The 26,635-nt window shown below is 43.6% G+C and overlaps 1 protein-coding gene across 1 annotated transcript; it reads left to right on the top strand.

Annotated features, from left to right (window-relative positions):
- Positions 1–2,455: 2,455 nt before the first annotated feature.
- atp8b3 (ATPase phospholipid transporting 8B3) lies at positions 2,456–19,812 on the top strand (the record flags this gene model as incomplete). Its single annotated transcript, XM_084186211.1, has 27 exons — positions 2,456–2,492; positions 2,900–2,991; positions 3,130–3,243; positions 4,398–4,496; positions 4,794–4,855; positions 5,251–5,323; positions 5,627–5,697; positions 5,823–5,914; positions 8,825–8,983; positions 9,109–9,197; positions 9,424–9,617; positions 9,817–10,028; positions 10,637–10,668; positions 10,827–10,983; positions 12,238–12,426; positions 12,745–12,857; positions 12,974–13,138; positions 13,320–13,431; positions 13,511–13,586; positions 13,766–13,889; positions 14,099–14,285; positions 14,518–14,741; positions 18,395–18,478; positions 18,604–18,828; positions 18,960–19,098; positions 19,213–19,343; positions 19,549–19,812. 27 exons carry the CDS (start codon positions 2,456–2,458, stop codon positions 19,810–19,812), a joined length of 3,516 nt encoding a protein of 1,171 aa, XP_084042337.1.
- Between the last annotated feature and the right edge of the window lie 6,823 nt (positions 19,813–26,635).

Below are 26,635 nucleotides of genomic sequence, written 5' to 3'. Positions count from 1 at the left end.
CACCATTTCCACCAAGTTGTGGGAAGGTTGTATGCTAAATAACCATAAGACAACCACGCTCTTACTAAGCTCTAAGAAACATATGGTTGTCAGGACGTTATGTGCTAGCTGGGTGGTTTTCTGGTCAGCATCAGACTGGAAAAATAGTTTAGACCAGAATGGCTATTGAAATACTATAGGTCATACATATTGAATGTATTGTGCCTCTTATTGTATTTTCCTTCACGGATATCTTTGATTATCACAATGCAGTAGTGAGTTAACAGAACATGTCACTAAATAGCAGACGATGTTATGCCATAAACAATCTAATTGCTTATGGCATAACGTGGTATACCGAAAGCACTTTCCTAGTTGAGGTGTATAGAGGTTTTTCATCATGTTGGTAAGCCAATAAATTGGGCTTTGTGTAGACATGAGCTTCCCTTTGAGGATAAAGACATAGCAGCCACCCATGGGAGGAAGCTCACTGTGCCCCTCCGTCCTCATCTCAGTCCTCCTGCAGCTTGGAGTGCACTAATATAGAGAGAGGGATAGAAGGAGGGAGGGAGAGAGAAGAAGGGAGAAAGAGAGAGAGAAGGAGAAAGAGGGAGAGAGAAAGAGAGAGAGAGGGGAAAAAGAGAGGGAGAGGAGGGAAGAGGAAGAGAGAAGAAGGGAGAAAGAGAGAGAGAAGGAGAAAGAGGGAGAGAGAAGAAGGGAGAAAGAGAGAGAGAAGGAGAAAGAGGGAGAGAGAAGAAGGGAGAAAGAGAGAGAGAAGGAGAAAGAGGGAGAGAGAAGGAGTGAGAGAGAGGAAAAAGAGAGGGAGAGGAGGTAAGAGGGAGATTGGGGGATAATGTGAGAACGAGAGAGAAAATAAAGAGAACGGGAGAGGGAGAGAAGGGGATGATGTGGGGGAGAAAATGAGGCCTCTGTGTTGTGAGGGGAAAGAATATAAAACCCATGGTGAAAGGAAATCAGAGCTGGGAGTTTGACCTGGTATTTCCAGGACAAAGATGGTGGCCTATTACCTGCTTATATATACTTTCACCTGACATTCAGGCCTGTGTTAGTTAGCCTTATTAGCATTGTGACAAAGACTAAATCTAAAAAAGAATTTCCTTGTTTTCTCTAGACCGCTCTCCCATCCTCCTTAAACTATTGAAATTCAGCCAAAGACGTCATTGAGTCCCGCTGTACAGATGAGTATATCTCAATTGTCCAGTGTTGAATGGCCAGGGAGAAGGAGCTGGGGAACGAGGGACCACTGGTGTTTGTGTTCTCGCACTAAACTCTGATAACCTTTCCACCTTTTTCTTTTTTTTCGTCTCTCTCTTCACACTTTGTCCCCACCCTCCCTCCCTCCCTTCCTTCCTTCCTTCCTTCCCCCAGGTAGAATATGTTGATACTGAAGCTACTTGGGAGAGAGAGAGGGGCAGGGACTGAGAGAGGTGAGAGAGGCAGGAAGAGAGGGAGGAACGCCAGCAGGTGAAATGTTATGAAATGCTGTGTAGGATGTATGGAAAGTCACCACCATGTTAATGTTCAGCCGTGGTCTGACTGCTGAGGTCGTTGGTGCGTGCCCCAGTCACCTGGTAACAGGTGTTATGTGACACCCAGAGACACACATGCTATGGAGGGATACTCAAAGGATGCTGTTTACAGGTGAGTGTTATTAATGATTACCTACACAGGTGTTTGTGTGTGAGACATACAAACAATTTAACATTGCGCTATGGATTTGTTAGGAAATAGGTTTCTTAGTTAATTTATTGTGGGAGCTTATTCGAGTTTGTGCTGTTTAAGCTAAAGTGTGAAGGGAGGCTAGTGTTTAGGGTTAGTGTTTGTTGTCATCTGGTAACATTTACCTGTTATCTCTTTTCTTTGTACGGAGAAGAGGGAATTAGAGAGTTATAGCTAAGGAGGTAGAGCCCCTCTCTGTGGCCTGGGTTGACATTCATTCCACTGAATACGATCATTACTCCTCTTTAGGTTATGGTGACAGATGAAAACAGAAGGATATCTACAACCGAACCATGATTCACCGCCTCTTGTTGTGTTACATGTTGACAGTCCTGGCTTAAAATGATTATACTCAAATAGTTGGATCAACACGTTTTACCAACTGCTTACCAAACGAAGACTTTCAACCAAAGCTGGGTTAACTCATGTTCGGTAGGTATTTTGTCATCTGTTGATCGAACGCCTTAAATGTTAAACCTTGGGACCATTTGAGTTCACACTCAGTCACCTCAAACGACCAGTAGTAACATAGGATTTCTGTTGAGAATAGGTCACAGTCAATGATTTGAGGAGTCGAGATTCACTCTTTCTCTCTGTGTGTTCTATCAGGTAAGCAAGCATGGCAACAATGTAATAAGTTACAAGGCTGTCATGCGAGTCAATGTTATGAATAACTTGTCTGTTGCTTTCTGATGTTTCACTCTTCCAGAACAGTGTCTGTGATCATTATAGCACCATGCCCAAAGGGGATTCTACCACCAACCCTGAAACAGGTTAGTCCAGTCTTTGTGTCCATCCACATTTGCATGAAACAAATGAAAGTGTGTCTAGATGTCAAATAAAGCATCCTATATGTGACCTTTGACCTAGTTTGATAATGACGGAGTGTTTTAAGGTGTCCGGTTTCCTCAGAAGAAGCTATTAGAGTAATTTCTGCCTTCTCCAGGCGCGGGATGGGGGAATAAGATTCCCCCTGAGAGATGGAATAATAACACACTACAGTCTGTCACACACACACACACACACACACACACACACACACATGATCTCATCCTACCCCATATGTGATGGACAGTGACGTGACCTGGTCCCTGTGCTATGCCCTCCTCAAATCTCATTGGCGATAGAGAAAGCCCATTTGTAGTTGGAATGGGATTTTTTTAAACTCTGTCTTTAACAGCTATAACTTGGGAGGTGAGAGCAAACAGCCGCCACTTCCACAAACATCGACGGCGGAGATCCTTTCTGTGTTTCCGCTGGGGCCGATATGCCGTGAGTCACAGTACACCGTGTTGTTGTAACCCAACACTGTTGGCACAAACACACTAACCCACTAATTGACAAACACTCACGTCTCCCTCGTGTCTCTCTCTCTATGTTTATTTCTGTGTCTGTCTGCTGGGTTGCCAGGACAATGTGGTGCGCAGTTTTAAGTACTCCCCTCTGACCTTCCTACCCCTCACGCTGTACGAACAGTTCCATCGAGCAGCCAACCTTTACTTCCTTCTCATGGTTGTGATGCAGGTCAGACTCTGGGTTTCATTGATCTACTCAGTTAATTTCTATGGTTTCTGAGGATGGGTAAATCTTACAGGGTTATTTGGCCAATATTTGATATTAGTGATTTAATTTATATGTATATATGTTGATAAAGAATGGTAATATTTTCATATTTTGTGATTCAGTGAATGTGGTACTCAATATGTGTGTGTGTGTGTGTGTGTGGGTGTATTAGTGCTGAGCGAATAGTGCTTTTTGAGGTCAGTTCGGTTTCAGTCCGATTATTAAAACATCATTAGGGTTTTTCAATTTTGGCATCGATACTTTTTTGAAACATTAAATGCATTATGAAATAATTACATTAAAATGATTTTAGAGCTTTTTAATGGAAATTCAAAAGCCAAAAATAGTGAACATTCAATTGCCAAAACATTGAAAATATTCCATTGTCTCTGAATAATAGGAAATTACTATGAAATAATAAAATATTTCAGTTGTGTATATTACTTTTTATTTAATGACTTTATTTTTCATTCCTTAAAGTCATAATCTAATCTCTGTTTAGGCAGTAGCAGCCAGCCAGACCATTTAACGTTATCTCTATGCACCCCATACTGTACTGTCTTTAGTCATCCTATTTAGTTAGGCAAGCCTGCCTAAGTATGCTGCCTAAGTATGTCTGACGAAATCATTTGACTAGTTCTTCAAAGTAAATAAGGCATACTATCACAAACCGTCTCTGTCCCTCTCGTCGTTGTGTTGTGTACATTCCTCTCTCATGCGGTCTATGCTGTGTGTCTATCTAACCTAATGTAGCAGATGTAAAAGTGTATCCGTCTCAGTCCGAGCTGGAAAGAACAGGCACAATGGATTATGGTCATTGAAGGCAATTACCACATTTCTGCACTGAACTAGGTTGAATATTTGCTTGATGTAAACTACAACTTCCTTCAGCCCAGGGTCCCACATAGTTCTTGACTTGATTTCTCTCGTAAATGATTTGATTTCTCTCTAGAGAAACGTCTCGTTGGGCTCTTAAAAAATTTATAAATAATGGAATTCAAGTAATTGAACCAACGTCGGTCAATTTGTTGCTTAATAACAACAATAATAAAAATCTTGGTTAATCGCTCAGCACTAGCTTGCATGCATATGTGCATGTGTGTGTGTGTTTCCAGTGTGTCCCTGCCATCTCGTCCATCCCCTGGTACACCACCGCCACTCTCCTGGTAATAGTGCTGTCAGTAAAGGGGCTCAAAGACCTGGCCAATGACCTGGTGAGATCACTCACTCACCCTCCAATCACACGCCTCTCTCCTTCATTGTCCCCATTGACTCCTTGTCCTCTGCTCATTGACAAACTGGTCTTCCGAGTTACATACATTTTATTTTTTCCACTATCATTAGCTAGCTTCTCTCCTCCGGCAGCGATTATGTTTTGCATGGAGTATTCTGTGGTTAAGTGCATCACTGCGTTATGGTCTTTACAGCCTTGGTGAAAGGCTTTGTGACCCTCTTTATTGACTTATCATTTAGGGAGGGATCTATCTATCACTCCTATCTCTCTCCCTCAGGCCAGGAGACGCAGTGACTCTCAAATTAATAGGCGACCCAGTGATGTCCTCATCTCCCAGAGGTGAGCACAAAGATGCCAGCTCTGTCTCTCAGGGCACAAACCTAACTTCAGAAACCCATGTGACCTGTAAAACACTCAAACTTTTGTGTAAATCTACTGTATGTCAGTTCCTTTGTGCTTCTAGTACAAGGGAAATAATATACAGTAGGTCTTTACCTCAACTCCTTTCTTTGTCCCTTCTGTCTCTCTCCCTTCTGTCTCTCTCCCTTCTGTCTCTCTCCCTTCTGTCTCTCTCCTACTTCTGTCTCTCTCCCTTCTGCCTCTCTCCTACTTCTGTCTCTCTCCTACTTCTGTCTCTCTCCCTTCTGCCTCTCTCCTACTTCTGTCTCTCTCCTACTTCTGTCTCTCTCCCTTCTGCCTCTCTCCCTTCTGCCTCTCTCCATTCTCCGTCTCAGTTTCAGCCCATCTCAGTGGAAGGATGTGTGTGTGGGAGATGTGTTGCGGATTCACAAAGACCAGATCATCCCGGTGAGTTTCTATGCCTTTAGCTTCAGCTGATTCAGCACCACCTGCAGGTTTGCATAGAGTCAAGTTCAAATGTGTTTATTCGTCAAATACACATACTATACATGGAGAACACAGTGCAATGAAATGCTTACTTGCAGGTTCACCTCTCGACAGTGCAACAACAATAGAAAAAGGAAATGGGTAAAGAAACGGTACTAAAAAAGTGAGAGAGTCCAAAGCGGTTCCCAAGCCCTGACTTTCTGATCGCCCCTCTCCCTTTGTGCTTCTCTCTATAGTCCTCTTCTCCTTCTGTATCCCTCATAGGCAGATCTACTTCTCCTCTGCAGCTCCGAGCCACACAGCCTGTGCTACGTGGAGACAGCTGACATTGATGGGTAGGGGACAGGAACATCCATGTTCTAACAATGTACTCTTGTCTATACTGTACACTGAACCAGATATGACCTGTTTAGTTTAAGCTGAGGATTATGAAGCCTGACTGTAGTCCCTGTCTTTGCAGAGAGACCAACCTGAAGTACCGACAGGCCCTGGACGCAACCCACACAGAGATGACCTCTGACCCCACAGAACAGACCTTGGCTTCCTTCGATGGTAGGCACCACCTGACCCTAAGCATTTGGAGAGTTAGGAAAAAATGCAAAGTGTATACAAATAGGGTGAGCTCATAACTGAAGCAGACCCTATCTGCCTTCAATATTAGGCACCGCCCTGACTCAGAGCATCAGAAAGTAAAGGGAATTAGGGGGAAAATGCAAAGTGTATAAAAATTAGGGTGAGCTCATAATAACAAGTCAAGTGCGAGTGTAAAGAAAATTGTGTGGGGGAGTGCGAGGGGGCGTGCTGTGGGATTATTTAAGATACTCTTTGAAGAGGTAGGGTTTCAGATGTTTTCGGAAGATGGGGAAGGTCTATGTTGTTCTAGCTTCAGGTTCCACCATTGGGGTGCCAGGACAGAGAAGAGCTTTGACTGGGCCGAGTGGAAGCTAGCCTCCTGTAGGGGTGGGAGGGCCAAGAGACCAGAGGTGGCAGAATGGAGTACTCGGGTTGGGGTGTAGGGTTTGAGAATAGCCTGAAGGTAGGGAGGGGCAGTTCCTCTTGCTGGCAAGTACCATGGTCTTGTAGTGAATGCGAGCTTTGACTGGAAGCCAGTTGAGTGTGCGGAGGAGCGGGGTGACATGGGAGAACTTGGAAAGGTTGAACACCAGGCGGGCTGCGGCGGTCTGGATAAATTGCAGGGGTTTAATGGCACAAGCGGGGAGCCCAGCCAACAGCAAGGCCTACCGTATTTAGCTGCTATTTATAAACTTTTTATAAAAATTCCAAATCAAATAGCCTAACAATGAGGAAAAAAGTTATCGGCTTGAATATAAATTCAGCCACTATTTATTGTTGAACTCAGCGGGTTTTGTCTGGCTAATAGCCTACACAAATGGGCTGCAATATTTCAGGTAAATTGAATTAAATTAAATTAAACTTGAGAGACTCCCCTGGTCTCCTGAAGTCCTCCTTTTTTGTGTGCAAATGTTTACACCACGGCCTGTAGGTCCAGGTTGCAGGCCAGACTGTTTTCTATACTTAGTATTGCCAACCCAGACAGTCTTTCCTGAGACATTGTGCATTATATGTCCATTGCGCTGCACACAATTTAAACTTTAAAGTCTTGAATGATGCATGCTAGGATATACCAGAGATAATGGACTGTGATATTGCAACCACACAACTCAAGCACCGGTTCACCAGTAGGCCTATGAACAGAAAAAAAGGTTCAAGCCCTCAATAACTGTTTTCCGCTAAAGATTATAATCTGTTTGCATCTGCCAATTTATTGGCTGTCCAGAATCCAGACGACCTGTCCTCAGAGCTTCCTATACAGTTAATCTCTTTCCGTAACGTGTTCAGGCCGGCAATTAAGGAGAATGAGAGTCTCAATTAAAGATGTTGCAGAACTGCAGTAGTATGATTACTCCCTTCTGCCCAGTTTACCTGATGTTGCTACGGCAATCAAGTTTTTTTTTACCATCCCTGTAACTGTCGCTTCTGCGGAGAGATCGTTTTCTAAAATAAAACTCATGAAGAACTACATAAGAAGCATTAGGCTCTCGGTCTGATATGCGCTTTTGAACACCTGAGTAAGCTCCGCTCATTGCACTGGTGCCGTCGTAGCCTTGACCACGGCATTTGTTCACCGATATCCCCTTGTACTTTAAATCAGTGACATTATTTCATAATCAAATGGCCTGCCATGTAGGATGCAATCCAAGAGCGTGCAGAGCCTGAGACGCCCAGTCCTAAGAGGGTGAAGAGGAGGATCTGATGGTTCACGGTGTTGAAGGCATCGGATCGATCTAGGAGGATGAGAACAGAAGAGACAGAGTCAGCTTTGGCAGTGCAGAGAGCCTCTGTGACACAGAGGAGAGCAGTCTCGGTTGAATGACCCGTCTTGAAGACTGACTGGTTAGGGTCAAGAAGATCATTCTGAGAGAGATAGCAAGAGAGTTGGTCAGAGACAGCACGCTCAAGTGTTTTGGAAAGAAAAGAAAGAATGGATACTGGTCTGTAGTTTTTGACGCCAGAGGGGTCAAGTGTTGGTTTCTTGAGGAGGGGAGCGACTTTGGCCATTTTGAAGTCAGAGGGGACGCAGCCAGTGGTCAGGGATGAGTTGATGAGGGAAGTGAGGAATGGGAGAAGGTCTCCAGAGATGGTCTGGAGAAGGGAAGAGGGGATGTGGTCGAGCTGGCAGGTTGTCGGGTGTCCGTACCTCACTAGTTGCAGGATTTAATCTGGAGAGAGAGGGGAGAAAGAGGTCAAGGCGTGGGGTGGTTCTGTGGGAGTGGGTGCTGAGTGAATGAGGAGCGGATGTCGTCAACCTTCTTTTCAAAGTGATTGACAAAGCCATCTGCAGAGAGGGAGGAGGGGGGGGGGGGGGTGGAGGATTTAGGAGGGAGGAGAAGGTGGAAAAGAGTTTCCTAGGGTTAGAAGCAGAAGCTTGACATTTAGAGTGATAGAAAGTGGTTTTAGCAGCGGATACAGAGGAAGAGAAGGTAGAGAGGAGGGAGTGAAAGGATTATAGGTTCTCTGGAAGTTTTGTTTTCCACCATTTTCGCTCAGCTGCCCGCAGCCCTGTTCTGTAAGTCACTGAGCCACGGAGCAGGAGGGGAGGGCCGAGCCGGCCGGGAGGAAAGGGGACAGTGCGAGTCATAGGATGTGGAAAGGGAGGAGAGTAGGGTCAAACAGGCAGAATCAGTAGACAGGAGGGAGAAGGATTTCACAGAAGGGAGAGATGATAGGATAGAAGAGGAGAGAGTAGTGGGAGAGAGAGAGTGAAGATTGCGATGGCGCGTGACCATCTGGGTAGGAGCTGAGTGGGTAAGGTTGGAGGAGAGGGTTTACAAATGTAAATAGCCTTTTCTTTCTCTACCTCTCTGTCATTCTCTCTCTGCCTCCTTTCCTCTCTTATTCGCTCCCCACCCCTATCTCTCCCTCTCTCCCTCCCTCTTTCAGGCATTGTGTTGTGTGAGGAGCCCAACAGTCATCTGTACACCTTCCGAGGGGAGCTCCACTGGAGAGGAGAGTGCCACCCTCTGGACAGTGAACACATCCTGCTGAGAGGAACAGTACTTCGCAATACAGATACAGCCTATGGCATGGCCATATACACCGGTACTCAGCACACATACATAGGCCCTGCTTCAATACTTTATGCACCCTCTCTTTCCCCCTAACAGATAAATGATAAGGACTATGAAATTGAATGTGTAAATGACACATATCTTCCTGTCCCTCAGGCTCAGACAGTAAGATCCTTCGTAACGTTGGTCAGCTAAGAGTCAAGATGACTCAGATTGAGAAGGTCCTGAACAAAGTGGTCATTGGGGTGAGTGATAAAGACCTGGAGAGGATGATGAAGTAATGCAGTGTGAGAGTTATGGAGATAGATGGTTTTATCTGTACATTTATATAACTCTCTTGTCTTGACTCATTTTATTATGATAAAGGATCCAACTTTAACACGTGTTTTATGTGTGTGCTTTTTTTAAAGAGTGCTTTTGTGTTAATGTGTGTGTTTTTATGTACATGTATGTGTGTGTCTGTGATCTTAGATAGTGCTGTTCCTACTGTTGATGGCTCTACTGCTGGCTGTGGGGTCGGGAGTGTTTGAGGGGCGCGTGTCGTCCCAAATAGAAGTTCTGTCTGCCTTAACGAGGGGCAACTCGCCCATCTACACAGCCTTCCTCACCTACTGGGGCTATGTGATCCTGCTCAGCCCTGCCATGCCCATGGCTCTCTACATCACGTGAGTAACACTACCAGGGTGGATGTCAGTTCTATTTGAATTAATTTAATTCCAATTCCAGAATCGAAAAGTGGAATCAGCTCTTCCAATCCTATAATAATGTACACAGCATACTTATTCTGCAGTCTAAGAATCTCTATTGAAATGTCTTTGTCAGTCACACGTCTAGTATTGAGTCTGTTTATGTCTCTGTGGGCAGGTTTGAGATGATCCACGTGCTGCACAGCCTGTTCATAGGCTGGGACGTAGAGATGCGAGGAGGGGTGGAGAGATCCATCCCTGCCCAGGCCCGGAACACCTCTCTGAATGAGGAACTGGGTCAGGTGGGATATCTGCTGAGTGACAAGACGGGCACCCTCACCCAGAACCACCTGCTCTTCAGACAGTGCTGCATCGCAGGGGACGTCTATGGTAAGGATGGCCGATGACCTGGAAACAACCACCCTCTGTCTGTGTGTGTTAGATTTGGTTTCACCACTAAACCTACAAGGGCCTGGAATACCTTGTGTTATTGTGCAGTGGGTTCTCAGTCTGCGCCCCGGTTTGGAAAGACAGTGACTGAACTCACTTTTGTTTGCATCTGACTAAAGACCAAGACCTACATGTAACTTTGATCTAACTTTATCAAACCAGCACCATTCACCAGAGTAGCCCAGTCTCTACGAGTACAGCAGAGACTGTTCATAAAGTAGAGAATCCCGCACATGGGCAGAAGCTTCGGGACCTATAGCTGTCAGGAAAGAGGGGTCCAGCCACTCTGATAACAAATCAGGGCACCCTCGTAAGTGTTCAAATATGAATATGGACACGGCCATAAATGTTAAATATTGAATGTTGGTCCTGCCCTCTAGAGTCAAGGTGTAATCTGAAACTTGTCTGGAATCACATTCCCCATCTGCCCACTGTCTACTACTACTATCTGTCAGGTAGTTAGAACATGCTTACTGTCAGCCTAAAGCTCCCCACTCTCACCACTCTATCTGAAAATGTCTTCATTTCTCTTTTTTGTGTTTTGTCAGGAGATGCGTTAATCAGTGCAGAGGAATCACAGGTAATGATCCAGATTTAGATGTACCATATCATTGAAGAGGAAAACATATATGTTATGTGGTTAATCCAGTTTATTTCCACATTGTCAAATCAGTCATGAAGTAGTAAACAAACAAAAGAACAGAACTTTCCTCTCTGCCCCACCTCTGCCTCCCCCAGACATTAGACCTGAGCTGGAACCCGTTCTCCTGTGGGGGTCTGTATCTGTCTGACCAGCGGCTGGTGGACAGGTTGAGGGGACAGCAGTGTACACAGAGCAGACAGTTCCTCACCGCCCTGGCACTCTGCCACACCGTCATGACTGAATGGAAGAAAGGTGAGGGCAAACAAGTCATTATTGTGTAATTACCATTTTACCATGTAACTTCATAAATGTAACTAGGTAAATACTTGGTGTTTTCTGTACAGTAAAATAAAATGCTACTAAACCCTCTCAAGAATGAGGAAAACACATCTCAGCATGATACAACAATACAGCTGTGCGATTCCATGCCTGCGTAGGCCGAAAACATTTTTGGTATCTCAGATTGTTGTTGCAGTTCTCACATAGAAAATTCATTGGGAGGAAGGATGTTTGACATGCTTTTTACATTTGTATCATAAACCATTTGAAAGTGAAAGTTGCCATTTTAGGCCCTTTTTAGACCTATACATGCCTCCTGTAAGACCCTATGATCTGTGAACTACTCATGATACAGACAACATCTTGGTGTCATTATACTCCTTATAGTGTTCTCTCACGTATGGAGTATGTCTTGATTCTGAAATACAATTCTTCATATTCATTTATTCAACATTAAAAACATTCATATCTCAAAAGTACCCTTTTAGATTTTGTTCATTTTAAGAAATATAGTTTTTAACAATATACTCTACAAGTACATCACATTTCCAGAGTAGACTCTCTGCTAATTCTGAAGGTATGATACATTTTATAAGCACCACCAACACAGTGAAGGGGAAAATGGATCAAAAGGGAACTCCCTTTGAATCCATTTGCTGAATGTAAAATCCTATAGGAGGGCTGTGATTGATTAATGACCTATAATGTCAATTTCTATGTATAAAATGGGTCATATCATTAAAAAGTACCAGAAAACCCACTCTGGAATGTGACATGTTTGAAGAGTATATTGTTACAAACAATATGTCAAAAAGAAGCTAAATCTAAAAGGGTAATTTTGAGATATTAATATTAATAATTTTTATGTTGAATAAATGAATGTGAAGAATTGTATTTCAAAATCAAGACATACTCCATATGTGAGAGAACACTGTAAGGAGTATAATGACACCAAGATGTTGTCTGTATCATGAGTAGTTCACAGATCATAGGGTCTTACAGGAGGCATGTATAGGTCTAAAAAGGGCCTAAAATGGCAACTTTCATGATTTTCAAAAACAATGGTTTGTGATACAAATGTAGAAACCATGTCAAACATCCTTCCTCCTAATGAAGTTACTATGTGAGAGTTGCCAGAAGAATCTGAGATACCCAAAATATTTTGTGGTACACTGGAAGGAATCGCCCAGCTACTGTTACAGTTCTGTTGCGTGATGTTTGTCCCAGGGGCCCCGGTGTACCAGGCTGCGTCCCCAGACGAAGAGGCCCTGGTGGGAGCAGCCAGGGAGCTGGGCTGGGTCTTCCTCTCCAGGACCAGGGACTCTCTGACAGTCAGTGAGCTGGGCCTCAAACGCCACTACCAGCTCCTCACCCTGCTCGACTTCACCAGCCAGAGGAGACGCATGTCTGTACTGGGTAAGACTGACGTTACTATCTGGCCATTCTAGAAAGGATGAATGTACGGCCCTAACCCTGAGCTTACTACTAAAAAATATATCCTAATTATGTACTTGCTCAAAAGATCTGACAGAATTTCCTCTTTTGTACTTTCTAGCATGGCTATCTAGTGACTACCTGAATGAGACTGGATGCATCTGCCCCACAGCTCCCCTATCCTGGCACCTTTCTCTTTCTCTCCCTTCATCTCTCTATCCCCCAGTCTCTGGTCTTGATGTACTCTCCTGACATGTGTAGATATGTTCTATCCTCTGATGTATGTTGTTGTGTTTTTAGTGCGGGAGCCAGAGGGAGGGCTGAAGTTATACTGTAAAGGTGCTGACATGGTGATCCTGGAGAGACTACAAAAAGACTGTCCACATCTGGAGAGCACTGAGAGAGCCTTAGATGTAAGACACAAACACACACACACACACACACACTCACACACACACACTACATATAATAAGCAGAACAAGTAGATCTCATGCAACATCTCATCCAGTATATTCCTGTCGTCCTCCAGCTGTTTGCCCAGTCCTGTCTGAGGACCCTGTGTATAGCTGAGCGTACTGTACCTGAGGGCAAATGGGTGGAGTGGAGCAAAACCATGGCCCAGGCTGCCATGTCAACCCGTAACCGTGATGACATGCTGGAACAGCTGTATGATGACATGGAGAGAGATCTAAAGGTATCCTCATAATCACAGTGTTACATTACAGTATGTTTACCATACAATGGGATTTGATGAGAATTCTGATGCTCCAAAGGATGATACCCATCAAGGAAACTCATGAACGCTTTATATAAATGCAATGTGATCCAATATCATAGTGATAAACTCTCTGTATATCCTGGTTCCTGTTGTGCAGCTGCTGGGGGTGACAGCTATAGAGGACCGGCTGCAGGACGGGGTCCCTGAGACCATCTCCATGCTCAGACAGGCTGGACTCAAAGTCTGGGTGCTGACCGGGGACAAGAAAGGTAACTACTGCTCCCCACTGTCTTTCTGTCTCTGTCTGTTGGTCTCTCACTCCTTTTTTGTCTCTCTTCCTCTCTGCAGAGACAGCGGTGAACATAGGGTACGCCTGCAGACTTCTGGATCCTGATACCAGACTACTAGAAGGGGATGAACTGAGGTCAGACATATTTACACACACACACACACACACGGATGGACACACACAGACAGATACACACACATTCACACAAACACACACACACACGGACAAACACACAGACACACACGGACACACACACACACACACAAATTGACCATACTTTTCCAATATATCTATTTCTGTGGATCCTCCCACAGGCAGCTCCTCCAGTCTCCTGATCCAGAGATTACTTTCTCCAAGGGCAAAGAGACAGAGCTGTGGTGTGTGGACAGGGAGAAGGCTGGGGAGAAATCAGCACTGGTCCTCACCGGCCCTGAACTGGTAAACATAGGTGTTAATGCTAATAAGACTATAAGACTGAAAACCTTATAGCTTAGTGATTATCCATAATTCTGTATAATTTATTTGCTCTGAGTCTAGTAAACACTCCATTTATCTAAAGGCTACCTTATCTAAAGGCTGCCATCACACAAAAGGCAGTGTTCATGTTGATAGTGTTCATGGTTTGTTGATGGTTTGTCCCTGCTCAGACAGAGTTTGACACCAGGCCAGATTGGGGTGCCAGGTTCATGTCCCTGGCAGTGCTGTGCCAGTCAGTACTGTGTTGCCGTGTGACTCCCAGCCAGAAGGCTGACGTGGTCACGCTCGTTAGGAAAAACACCACCTCTATCACCATGGCAATAGGAGATGGTGCCAACGACATGAACATGATCAAGAGTGAGTGTGATGGACAGAAAGGTTGGCGGTGAAATTATGATGTCTGTTCAAAGACAGGGTGTATTTAACATGTTTTCTCTCTCTCTCTCTCTCTCTCTCTCTCTCTCTCTCTCTCTCTCTCTCTCTCTCTCTCTCTCTCTCTCTCTCTCTCTCTCTCTCTCTCTCTCTCTCTCTCTCTCTCTCTCTCTCTCTCTCTCTCTCTCTCTCTCTCCCCCCCCACTCCCTCCTGTAGCGGCTCATATAGGGGTAGGTTTGGCTGGTGTAGAAGGGGGTCAGGCAGTTCAGAATGCTGACTATGCCCTGGCCAAGTTCAGTTTCCTACAGAGACTCCTATTGGTCCACGGACGCTGGTCGTACCGCCGAATCGCTGTCTTTCTGCGTTACTTCCTGTACAAAACCTGCGGCTTCGCTTTGGTGCACATCTGGTTCAGCTTCTTCAACGGCTTCAGTGCCCAGGTTAGATGGCAACACTGGTCACATTGGTTTAGCATCAGAATCATTAATATAATGCTAATGTTTACGGGGGAGGGGGGTTCTGGGTGGGGAACGACCAATGGGTGGGTTTTCCTGTGGGTCCTGTTTTTTGTTTCACATCAATGGGTTTATTAACACTAAAGATAACAATTACATAATTAATAATACATTATTTTTTATATATATAATGGCAACGCTACCTATTATTTATTGGAATTTGAAAGGTCTGAATAGTCCCATCAGACGTTACAGCTGCCTTGATATCCTAGCAATAAACCAGTGGTGGAAAAAGTACCCAATTGCCACACTTGAGTTAAAGTAAAGATACCTTAATCGAAAATGACTCAAGTAAAAGTGTTAGTCACCCAGTAAAATACTACTTGAGTAAGTCTAAAAGTATTTGGTTTTAAATACAGTGCTATGAAAAAGTATTTGCCCCCTTTCTAATTTTCTCTACTTTTTCATATTTGTGATACTGAATGTTATCAGATCTTCAACCAAAACCTAATATTAGATAAAGGGAACATAAGGGAACAAATAACACAACAATTACATATTTATTTCATAAACAAAGTTATGCAACACCCAATTCTCCTGTGTGAAAAAGTAATTGCCCCCTTACACTGAATAACTGGTTGTGCCACCTTTAGCTGCAATGACTCCAACCAAATGCTTCCTGTAGTTGTTGATCAGTCTCTCACGTCGCTGTGGTTTTGGAATGGCCTAGTCAAAGTCCAGACCTAATCCCAATTGAGATGTTGTGGCAGGACTTGAAACGAGCAGCTCATGCTTGAAAACCCACACATCACTGAGTTAAAGCAGTTTTGCATGGAAGAGTGGGACAAAATTCCTCCACAGCGACGTGAGAGACTGATCAACAACTACAGGAAGCATTTGGTTGGAGTCATTGCAGCTAAAGGTGGCACAACCAGTTATTGAGTGTAAGGGGGCAATTACTTTTTCACACAGGGGAATTGGGTGTTGCATAACTTTGTTTATGAAATAAATATGTAATTGTTGTGTTATTTGTTCACTTATGTTCCCTTTATCTAATATTAGGTTTTGGTTGAAGATCTGATAACATTCAGTATCACAAATATGCAAAAATAGAGAAAATTAGAAAGGGGGCAAATACTTTTTCATAGCACTGTATACTTAAATATCAAAAGTAAATGTAATTGCTAAAATATACTTAAGTATCAAAAGTAAATGTATAAATAATTTCACATTCATTATATTAAGCAAACGAGATGGCACTATTTTCTTGTTTTTAAATTTACAGGTAGCCAGGGGCACACTCCAACACTCAGACATCATTTACAAACGAAGCATGTGTTTAGTGAGTCCGCCAGATCAGAGGTAGTAGGGATGACCAGGGATGTTCTCTTGATAAGTGTGTGAATTGGACCATTTTCCTGTCCTGCTAAGCATTCAATGTAACGAGTACTTTTGGGTGTCAGTTAAAATGTATGGAGTAAAAAGTACATTATTTTCTTTAAGAATGTAGTGAAGTAAAAGTAAACATTTTCAAAAATATAAATAGTAAAGTGAAGTACAGATACCCTTAAAAACGATTTAGGTAGGACTTTAGAGTATTTTTACTTAAGTACTTTACACCACTGCAAGAAAATCTATTAATATAGCAATGCTCCAAGAAGCACACCTGCTCCAAAAGGACAAAGATGGAAAAGAGAATCATTTGTACAAACTGGCTGCTTTTTCATCAGCCCCAAACAAAACTAAAGATGTAATCATAATGATACATAAGAAACTCAAAATCCCCATCTTGGGTAAAGGCGAAGATCAAGAAGGCAGAATCAGTTTCCTTAAATGTATCCATAATGGAAAGAAAATTGCCTTTATTAATGTGTACACTCCAAATGTATATGATCCTACGTTTTTTGATTATCTGAACAGCATATTGTTGGAATTAACTGAATTCCATCTGGTTATTAGGACAGACATGAATGCCATTTTGGACATGTGGGACAAATCTATACTGAACAAAAATATAAACGCAACATGTTTCATGAGCTGAAATAAAAGATTCCACAACATTTTTTTACATTCCCTTTAGTGATCATTTCTCCTTTGACAAGATAAACCATCCACCTGACATGTGTGGCATATCAAGAAGCTGATTAAACAGAATGATCATTACACAGGGGAACCTTGTGCTGGGGACAATAAAAGACCACTCTTAAATGTGCAGTTTTGTCACACAACACAATGCCACAGTTGTCTCAATTTTGAGGGAGTGTGCAATTGGCATGCTGACTTCAGAAATGTCCACCAGAGCTGTTCCCAGATAATTGAATGTTCATTTCTCTACCATAAACCACCTCCAACGTAGTTTTAGAGAATTTGTCAGTACGTCCAACCGGCCTCACAACTGCAGACCATGTGTAACCACACCAGCCTAGGATCTCCACACCCGGCTTCTTCACCTGTGGGATCATCTGAGACCAGCCACCCGGACAGCTGATGAAACTGAGGAGTATTTCTGTCTGTAATAAAGCCCTTTTGTGGGAAAAAACTAATTTTGATTGGCTGGGCCTATACGCTCCCAGGCCCACCCATGGCTGCGCCCCTGCCCAGTCATGTGAAATCCATAGATTAGGGTCTATTGAATTTATTTCCTTATATGGACTGTAACTCAGTAAAATCTTTGAAATAGTTGCATGTTGCATTCCAGACACAACCAAGGCTCTCCAGCATATACTCTCTGATTACAACTTCATTGATGCCTGGCGAGCACATAATCCTAAAGCAAAAGTGTACACTTTCTATCAAACAGCCATAAATGATTTGCACAAATCGATTTCATACTATTATCTACACCTCTATTTTCTTTAATCAAGAAAGTTGAAATTGGACATATGAGCTTGTCTGACCACAATGCTTACTACTGCCAACTTCACATTTTTTGAGCCAGCCATTAAAAAAGTATGGTCCACAGATCTATTTGAATCTGAACAACACTTTAAAAATATGACCTTGGCATCCCGTAATCCGAACCAATTTTATATATTTTAAGTTTGTTCACAGACTGTATTTAACACCCAGGAAACTTTTTACGATTAAATTGGCCCCAACTCCCAACTGTTCACTGTGTCCCCTAAATCAGGTAGGCATTTTCCTTCATATGATGTGGGAGTGCCCTGCAGTTAAATGGTTCTGGGGAAAAGTTACAAAATTCCTTTCAAAGTGCTTGAATGTAAATATTCATGCTTTGCATCTATTATGTTACTTAACGATGATAGCTCCTTGAATCTATCAATCAATCAGAGACTATTACTGCTGGGTGTTGGCTGGGTGGGGTTGGGGGAATGGGATGGGAGGTCCTCTTCTTTTTTTTCTTTTCTTTTCCTGTTTATACTGAATGTATTATTACTTAAACTGAAAAATATGATATTTTGTAATATTGTGTCTTCTTCTTTTGAGTGGCAGCCCACAGGTACAATGTATAATAATGAATTGAAAATATATGGAATATGAAATAATATTAATGTAAATATTGTACCTGTAACCCCCCCAAAAAAATTTGTTTTAATAATAATATATATATAATGGAACTGCAACCTTTTTTTAACAGAGCCCAATGTTTTTGCCATTTCTGTGCTGTTTTCTTCCAGTCTCTGTATGAGAATTGGTTCATCATCCTGTACACTGTGTTATACACCGCCATGCCAGTACAATGCCTGGGCATTTTTGAGCAGGTAAGAGAAGAGAGAAAGGCATATTTGTAAAGAGGTGTGTAATCCCAAGGGGCCCAGAGTCCATGTGGCCATGGACACCCTCCTGACCATTACCAGACTGTTGTTTGATCTCCTCTCTGCTATAGGATGTAAGTGCAGAGGGCAGTCTGAGCTGGCCGGAGCTCTATAAGGTTGGCCAGAGACAGGAGCTGTTCAACCCCTGGTTGCTGGCTGCCACCCTGCTCCATGCCCTCTACACCTCTCTGGTCCTCTTCTTCATGCCCCTAGGAGTCTTCTACAACTCTGCCCTGGACTACCAGACCATGGCTGTCACTGTCAGCATAGCATTGTTGTTCTCTGCCACCATTGAGGTTAGAAGGGTTAGATGTCATGGAATGGACGTAAACAGAGTTCTTTGGAGTTTCACATCACTGCTGATTATCGTTGATGATTATGATACATTTATTGACATTGACATTGTGTGTTGGTTTGTGTGTCTCAGATCGTTCTCCTGACCAGACACTGGACTAAGTGGAATGTGGCTGCGATGGGTGTCAGCTTTGGCCTGTTCTTTGTGTGTACGCCAATCACTCACAGTCCCAAGCTATTTGAGAAGTCCCCGGTAGACTACTACTTCCCTGGTAGACACCTCACTTCTACCACTGTCTTAACATTGATATTGTGTACTGTCTTGAACTGACTCTGTGTGTGGTAATACTGAGGTGGTTGGGTGTGTCTGTCTGTGGTCTGATCAGGTGTGTCTCAGAATGCCTTCCCCAGCCCGGTGGTGTGGCTCACAGCCCTGCTGACAGCCTGGACCGCTGTCCTACCCTCCTTTACCATCCACGCCATCAACATCATCCTCACTAACCCAGACAAACATAAGGTAAGACTACCATAGTGTGTGTGTGTGTGTGTGTGTGTGTGTGTGTGTGTGTGTGTGTGTGTGTGTGTGTGTGTGTGTGTGTGTGTGTGTGTGTGTGTGTGTGTGTGTGTGTGTGTGTGTGTGCGTGCGTGCGTGCGGAATGGCCATGTTACATTACCCACAGTGGAGAGAAGTCATGTTTGACCTGTTCTCTGATTTCCCCCAGGTTCACAACACCAAGCGTGGGCCTGTAGAGCTTCAGAAGTTTTGCTTCAGGAGAGGAGACCCCCGCCGCCGCTCCTCCTACGCCATGTCCCAGGGCCGAGGCATCGGCCGTCTCATCACCTCTGGAACTAGCCTCCGTAGCACAGCTCCCCCAGTGGACAGGAGGGGAACTTTAGGTGATAATGTCACACTAGCAGGCCAAACACAGACAGTGGAGAGCGATGATGCTCCAAAGAATATTACTGAAAATGGTTCATCCAAATAGATGGAAACGGGATTGATAATGTGTGTATGTCCCTCCACAACTACAAGAATAATACATTTTCTGCAGCAGTAAAAACATTTCAAATAGGGCCTGTCTATAGGGTCATAGTTTAGCCCATGATTTAGCCCTGGTAGTTCAGCACCATGGACAGCAGAAGCCCAGACCGTGGGGCAAAAGTTCAAACGGTGGTTCGATGATATGGCAGTGGTCTTTGAGGATGGCATACAGATGTATGATCTTAATTTGATCACCCTGTTGCAGGAGATACACTACATTACCAAAAGTATGTGGACACCTACTCGTCGAACATCTCATTCCAAAATCATGGGCATTAATATGGAGTTGGTCCACCCTTTGCTGCTATAACAGCCTCCACTCTTCTGGGAAGGCTTTCCACTAGATGTTGGAACATTGCTGCGGGGACTTGCTTCCATTCAGCCACAAGAGCATTAGTGAGGTCGGGCACTGATGTTGGGCGATTAGGCCTGGCTCGCAGTCGGCGTCCCAATTCATCCCAAAGGTGTTCGATGGGATTGAGGTCAGTGCTCTGTGCAGGCCAGTCAAGTTTTTCCACAACGATCTCGACAAACCTTTTCTGTATGGACCTCGCATTGTGCACGGGGGCATTGTCATGCTGAAACAGGAAAGGGCCTTCCCCAAACTGTTGCCACAAAGTTGGAAGGACAGAATCCTCTAGAATGTCATTGTATGCGGTAGCATAAAGATTTCCCTTCACTGGAACTAAGGGGCCTAGCCCAAACCATGAAAAAAGCCCCAGACCATTATTCCTCCTCCACCAAACCTTACAGTTGGCACTATGCATTGGGGCAGGTAGTGTTCTCCTGGCATCCGCCAAACCCAGATTCATCCGTCGGACTGCCAGATGGTGATGCGTGATTCATCACTCCAGAGAATGCGTTTCCACTGCTCCAGAGTCCAATGGCGGTGAGCTTTACACCACTCCAGCCAACGCTTGGCATTGCGCATGGTGATCTTAGGCTTGTGTGCGGCTGCTTGGCCATGGAAACCCATTTCATGAAGCTCCCGATGAACAGTTCTTGTGCTGACATTGCTTCCAGAGGCAGTTTGGAATTCGGTAGTGAGTGTTGCAACCGAGGACAGGCGATTTTAACGCGCTACACGCTTCAGCACTCGGCGGTCCCGTTCTGTGAGTTTGTGTGACCTACCTCTTCACGGCTGAGCCGTTGTTGCTCCTAGACGTTTCCACTTCACAATAACAGCACTTACAGTTGACCGGGGCAGCTCTAGTAGGACAGACATTTGACTTGTTGGAAAGGTGGAAAGGTGGCATCCTATGACCGTGCCACGTTGAATGTCACTGAGCTCTTCAGTACGGGCCATTCTACTGCCAATGTTTGTCTATGGAGATTGCATGGCTGTGTGCTCGATGTTATACACCTGTCAGCAACGGGAGTGGCTGAAATAGCCGAATCCACTAATTTGAAGGGATGTCCACATACTTTGTATATATAGTGTATTTCTTGCAATGCAGAAAATGTATAACTTGTAGTGTATTTGAGGTTTAAAAAGGCTTCTGAATTTTGAAATTTCCCTCATGAAATATGTATCAACCCCTACAAAAATGTCCATTAATTATATAATCCACATAATAATTAACATTTCCTGTTTCTGTAGGATTATTTTCCTGCTGTAGCAAACTGTGACAAATTAAAATCCTAAATGTGTATGTTTTTCTGTTCTTTTTTTTTTTTTTTTTTTGTATGCATTTTTTTGTTCTCTTTTGTATGCATTCTTTCTAAATAAATGATATTTGATACCTTATTTGTTTAAAAAGTTTTATTTCAGCAGTCACCTACGTTGTTCAATTAGATCAATTCAATACACCTTGGCATGCATAGTAATTGAGAGAAGATTGTTTGAATTTGCAACGTACTGTAGGATGTGTGTGCACCATGTTTTAGGGTATAGATTTTTGTATTTACCCATAGAAGAGTACATCCTTTCAAGAGAAAAAACAAACCAAACTAAGACAGCACAGATGTTTTACAATTGTTTTATTTGTTAATTTGTTTCAAAACACGCAATTTACCCATATTATCCTTTTTAAGTTCTTATTTTCTGTAACAGTTATTACTCAAATTTTTTTCCTTCTCAAAAATCTCCACTAAAGCTAAATAAAAAGTTATCCACAGGCTCTCCTGCTTCTGCAGTGGGAGGAGGGACAAGAGGCTCTCAGTGTGTTGGGCCTTCAACATCCTGCAGGACGCACAGGTGTGTGTGTGTGTGTGTGTGTGTGTGTGTGTGTGTGTGTGTGTGTGTGTGTGTGTGTGTGTGTGTGTGTGTGTGTGTGTGTGTGTGTGTGTGTGTGTGTGTGTGTGTGTGTGTGTGTGTGTGTGTGTGTGTGTGTGTGTGTGTGTGTGTGTGTGTGTGTGTGTGTGTGTGTGTGTGTGTGTGTGTGTGTGTGTGTGTGTGTGTGTGTGTGTGTGTGTGTGTGTGTGTGTGTGTGTGTGTGTGTGTGTGTGTGCGTGCATGTGCGTGTGTGTAATCTAACAGAAAAGGAGGAATGTTTACATGGCCAGTGTTGGAATCACTCACAGGAAACTAGAGCAGCTTTGAGAGCTGGGCATTGTCTCGGTTCAGTGGTCAGATTGTCAGACCTCTGATTTCATCTTTGGTTTTTAGCAAACGCTCTCAAAGGGCAGACTCGTCTTTAATTCCATGTAGGTGAGTGAGTGTGTGTGTCTGTATGAGTGTGTGTGTGTACTGTAAGTCACCCAGTTTTGTAAACTGTGTTCCATTTTGATGTCTCTGCATTGATTGATTGGGGCCTTCCTTGCCCCTGAACAGAGACTATACAACATTGTAACACATTGAACCATGTAGAAAATTGATTTAGGCTAACAACATGGGCATGGACTCCATTTCATGTCAATGGCAGTTTGGGGCCTTTCTGAAAGCTGTAAAAGCACTGTCTGGTACACACTAGAGTCAGTGCTGCAGTGCCTCTCCTCTCCAGGCCCTCTATAGAGTACCCTGAATGACTGGAGCTGCTAGACCCACTCTGGGGGAAACCGGGAGGGGGGCAGATGTCATGAAATGGAAAGGGTAGGTGGGGGATAGAAGTTTGTACACTCTGACCCAACAGCAATCATTAAGATTGGGGGGTCAGGTGTTTGCATAGTTTTCTGTGCAAAAGCCACCAGCCAGATCCTCATATCTCATGGCTGGTTTCATCAACATTAGATCAGCAGGAGACCATGTTGGAGTGGGGTCAGATGGGAAATGTAGTAATAGCTGTCTTGCATTGCACAGCACTGCGTTGTGGGTTGTGTTGTTTGCATTAGGTTAATAATATAGACAAGGGATGTCAGAGTAGGAGTGTCTCGAGGTAAGGGCTAACTGTTTGGTTTGAGTTGTTTGTAATGATGTGTTGCTTGTGATGAGATTGATGATAGGGTGTGTATTAGGGTGTGGGGTGGTGGGTAGTAGTGGGTAGTGGGCATATTTTGGCAGTCGGTGCAGTACAGCTGTGAATGACCCAGAGAGCCTCTTTTCCCGATTTCTCCTTCCAATCCCCCCCCCTGCTGGCCTGTCCTCTCTCTACCTTTTTCTTGTTTTGAAACTGATTGTCTTCTACCATCACAAAGACACTTGGTTCTGATTGATTAACAGGCACCAGAAGAGGGAGAGCACAGTGTGACTGGGGTGTTAACCGGGTCTGACTGCAGGCCGACTGGCAACTTTACATCCTAAAGGAAGATGGTGCATATATGCTGTTTGACAGTAGATGAGAGCATTTCTGGTTGGAGGGGTCAGTTGCCAATGTACTGGTCGGTTGGTAAATGTTAGAATTTCGCTTGACCAAGATTGCAAACCAAAGAAAGAACACTTCTTCAGATAAATACAAATGTAGGCACACATACACACACAGACTGAAGAAAAGGATGGCATACAGTGCATATAGGCAGCTACACCCAGGCCTGTGGCTTAGTCCCTCTGATTAACTCCAAGGAAACAACCCGGCCTTGGAAAAGCAGGACAACCACCAACAGGACCATGTTGGTAGCCAGGCTGAGGAATGAGATTGAATGAGATTGATTGGAGAGGAGGGGTGGAACCTCCCCAGCACACTGCCCCCTACTGTCAGGATGTATATGCATAAAGAAAAACATGGGGAGGGGAGAGGGGTTGCAACAACACATGCACACAACCAGTGAATCCAACAGTGACAAAAATGTCTAAAAACAAAGACCCCTCCAACGCCAAACCCCGACCCCAGCCCACCCTTTTTCCAAATACCCCCCTCCATCCACCCCAGTCTTTCCTTCCTCCTCTCGCACAAAACCACAGGTCATTCCTGTAGGTTTCTATACAGTTATACAATATCCATGCAGAAAAAAAAGGTTACACCTCCCTTTCAATAGGAGGTGCTGTTTTCAATATATTAATAACATCAGGAGCACTTGAACACACTTCAAAAGTAACTATGAAATTGTTTAGGAGAAAAGAGAACAAAATGGCAGAAGAAAGCTTGGGATGAGTAAAAACAATCTTCCTAAAGTTGATATTCAAATTATGCTTTTTTAGAATTCAATCCAAATCCGTTTCATTTTTTTGTCTTTGAAAATACACACCTCAAAGAACTGAGCTATCTATCTATGTGTTAAGTAGCTCTTGTAGTCCTCTCTCTCTCTTCCCTTCCTCTTTTAGCATTCTCTCCTGTCTCTTCCTCTTTTTCCACAGAAACATTCACAATGTCTTTACTTTATGAAAACATTCAGTACATGCCGTAGCAAAACAAACAGGAAACTTAAAAGAAAATAAGCAAACAAGTAAAACCATTGAACAGTATAAAGCTTCAAGTCACAAGTTCCAAAACTAACTATCATAGTATCGTAGAATCATAGTCATTTTTATCATTAGCATGATTATTTTCAGTTAAATTACATAAACATGAAAGGTTTGAGGTATTTCAGAATTAATTGTCAACACATGCCTACCAAGTCTTAGCTCTGGCCAGGGGGAGAGGTTGATGTGTGAGTAGACTAGACATGGTGGAGGTGGAGGGAGAGAGAAGTGGTGTCTGTCTATAATTGTCAATGACTGTTCAGGTGCCCAGTGCAGCATTAGTGCTTGCACCAAGTGTGGAGGGAGAATGATATACAGTGGTAAGATATTACAACTACATCCTGGCCACTGTTGACTTCTGCCTAGCCCTTTACCTCCTCCCTCTCTGTTACATAAAAATATCTCTGTTGGGAGGGGTAAAGGGATGGAGAACAGAAGAACACCAGGCTAAGGAAACAAGGGCACCCTCCAAGCCCCTCCGACAGCAACTACTATGCAGTAACAAAGTGATTGACGGAATTCAAAGTAACATATTTTTGTTTCAAATAAATAGTGTATAGAAAATGTTTTATAGACTTTCTACATGATAAAGTGCTTTTATTCTAGTGTATCAAGATGGAAAGTCAATATGAAAGAAGATGCTGACACAGCCCCCACTCTATGCCCCTTTCTTTGGCCCCCCTTTCTGTCTATCTAATAACGAATGATGTGTGTGTGTGTGTGTGTGTGTGTGTGTGTGTGTGTGTGTGTGTGTGTGTGTGTGTGTGTGTGTGTGTGTGTGTGTGTGTGTGTGTGTGTGTGTGTGTGTGTGTGTGTGTGTGTGTGTGTGTGTGTGTGTGTGTGTGTGTGTGTGTGTGTGTGTGTGTGTGTGTGTGTTCAGAGCAGTCCCACTCGTGGTTGAAGGAAAAAGGCACTCAACTCTATCTGCAAGGTAGCCACCTCCTCCTTTGTGGCACAATGCAGCCTGACTGCACTGTATGTGTGTTAAGTGTGTCAGTGTGTCTGTTTGTGTGTCAGTGTGTCTGTCTGTAACAGCGTTGGGGCAGAGGGGGGCTCTTTTTGGTGTGTGTGTCCCGGGTAGCATGGGACTGGCAGGCTGGAGTAATCTTTGGTATTCGTGGCGGTTTCACAAACCACTCAGCTTAGTGAGGTAGCCACATTGGTTCTCACTACAAACAAAGGTAATTTTATCAGCCACGTACATAGAGCTGAATTCTGCTCTTGCTGAACTGTGTACCACAAATCAATTTTTCTCATCGTTCGAGACTTTAAACTCACTGCTTATAGCAAAGAGAGTTTACAGCCATTCTTTTAAACTATCAAAGTGTCTTATCTATTCTCCACAGTTAATCTAACTACATTGTTGGAAATGCTACAGATGCATTTTTAAGACCACACAGATAACATCCATGTTCTAACTCCCCTTTAACCTTCATCCCCTCCCTCCCTCCCCATACACATATATAATCAGCAAGGACATATGGAGGTCATGTTGTGTCCCCTTTCCAAAGCCCGTTTTTGGGGCTCAGATTAAAGAGGTGCTGAAGTACAGACCGCAGCCCCGACATGTAACGGTATGAAAGAATACACCGTCCATCTCCCTGGTTTCTCCTTCTCTTGGGAAATGTCTCCTCCTTGTCAATATTCACATATAATGCAAAAAATCAATGTCCTTCATTGGTCTCGGTCCTCGTATCCCTCTTTTCTTCTTTTAAAAAGTCCTTTCATTTGTCTTTTTTTACATTTATCAACAAGGTGCCTTACTTATGCACGACAGAGCACAAAAGTAACAAGAGAAACTTTGTGTCTATGGTACTAATTACCCGCATCAATATTATAGAGTGAAAGAGAGAAAGAGAAGGAAACAAGGGGGATAGGGGGAAGAGGGGGTAGAGGGGGTAGAGAACCAAAGATAGAATGAAAGAGAGAGAGAGAGATTTTCCTCTGTTTCAAAAATGTATCCAGTATGTGTTGGTGGATTTGTCTTTGTAAC

The sequence above is a fragment of the Coregonus lavaretus genome (genome assembly GCF_964263955.1).
Source record: "Coregonus lavaretus genome assembly, chromosome: 21".
In the NCBI taxonomy this organism is placed as follows: Eukaryota; Metazoa; Chordata; class Actinopteri; order Salmoniformes; family Salmonidae; genus Coregonus; species Coregonus lavaretus.
The sequence above is the reverse complement of the archived record's forward strand: the minus strand, read 5'-3'. Positions and strand labels throughout refer to the sequence as shown.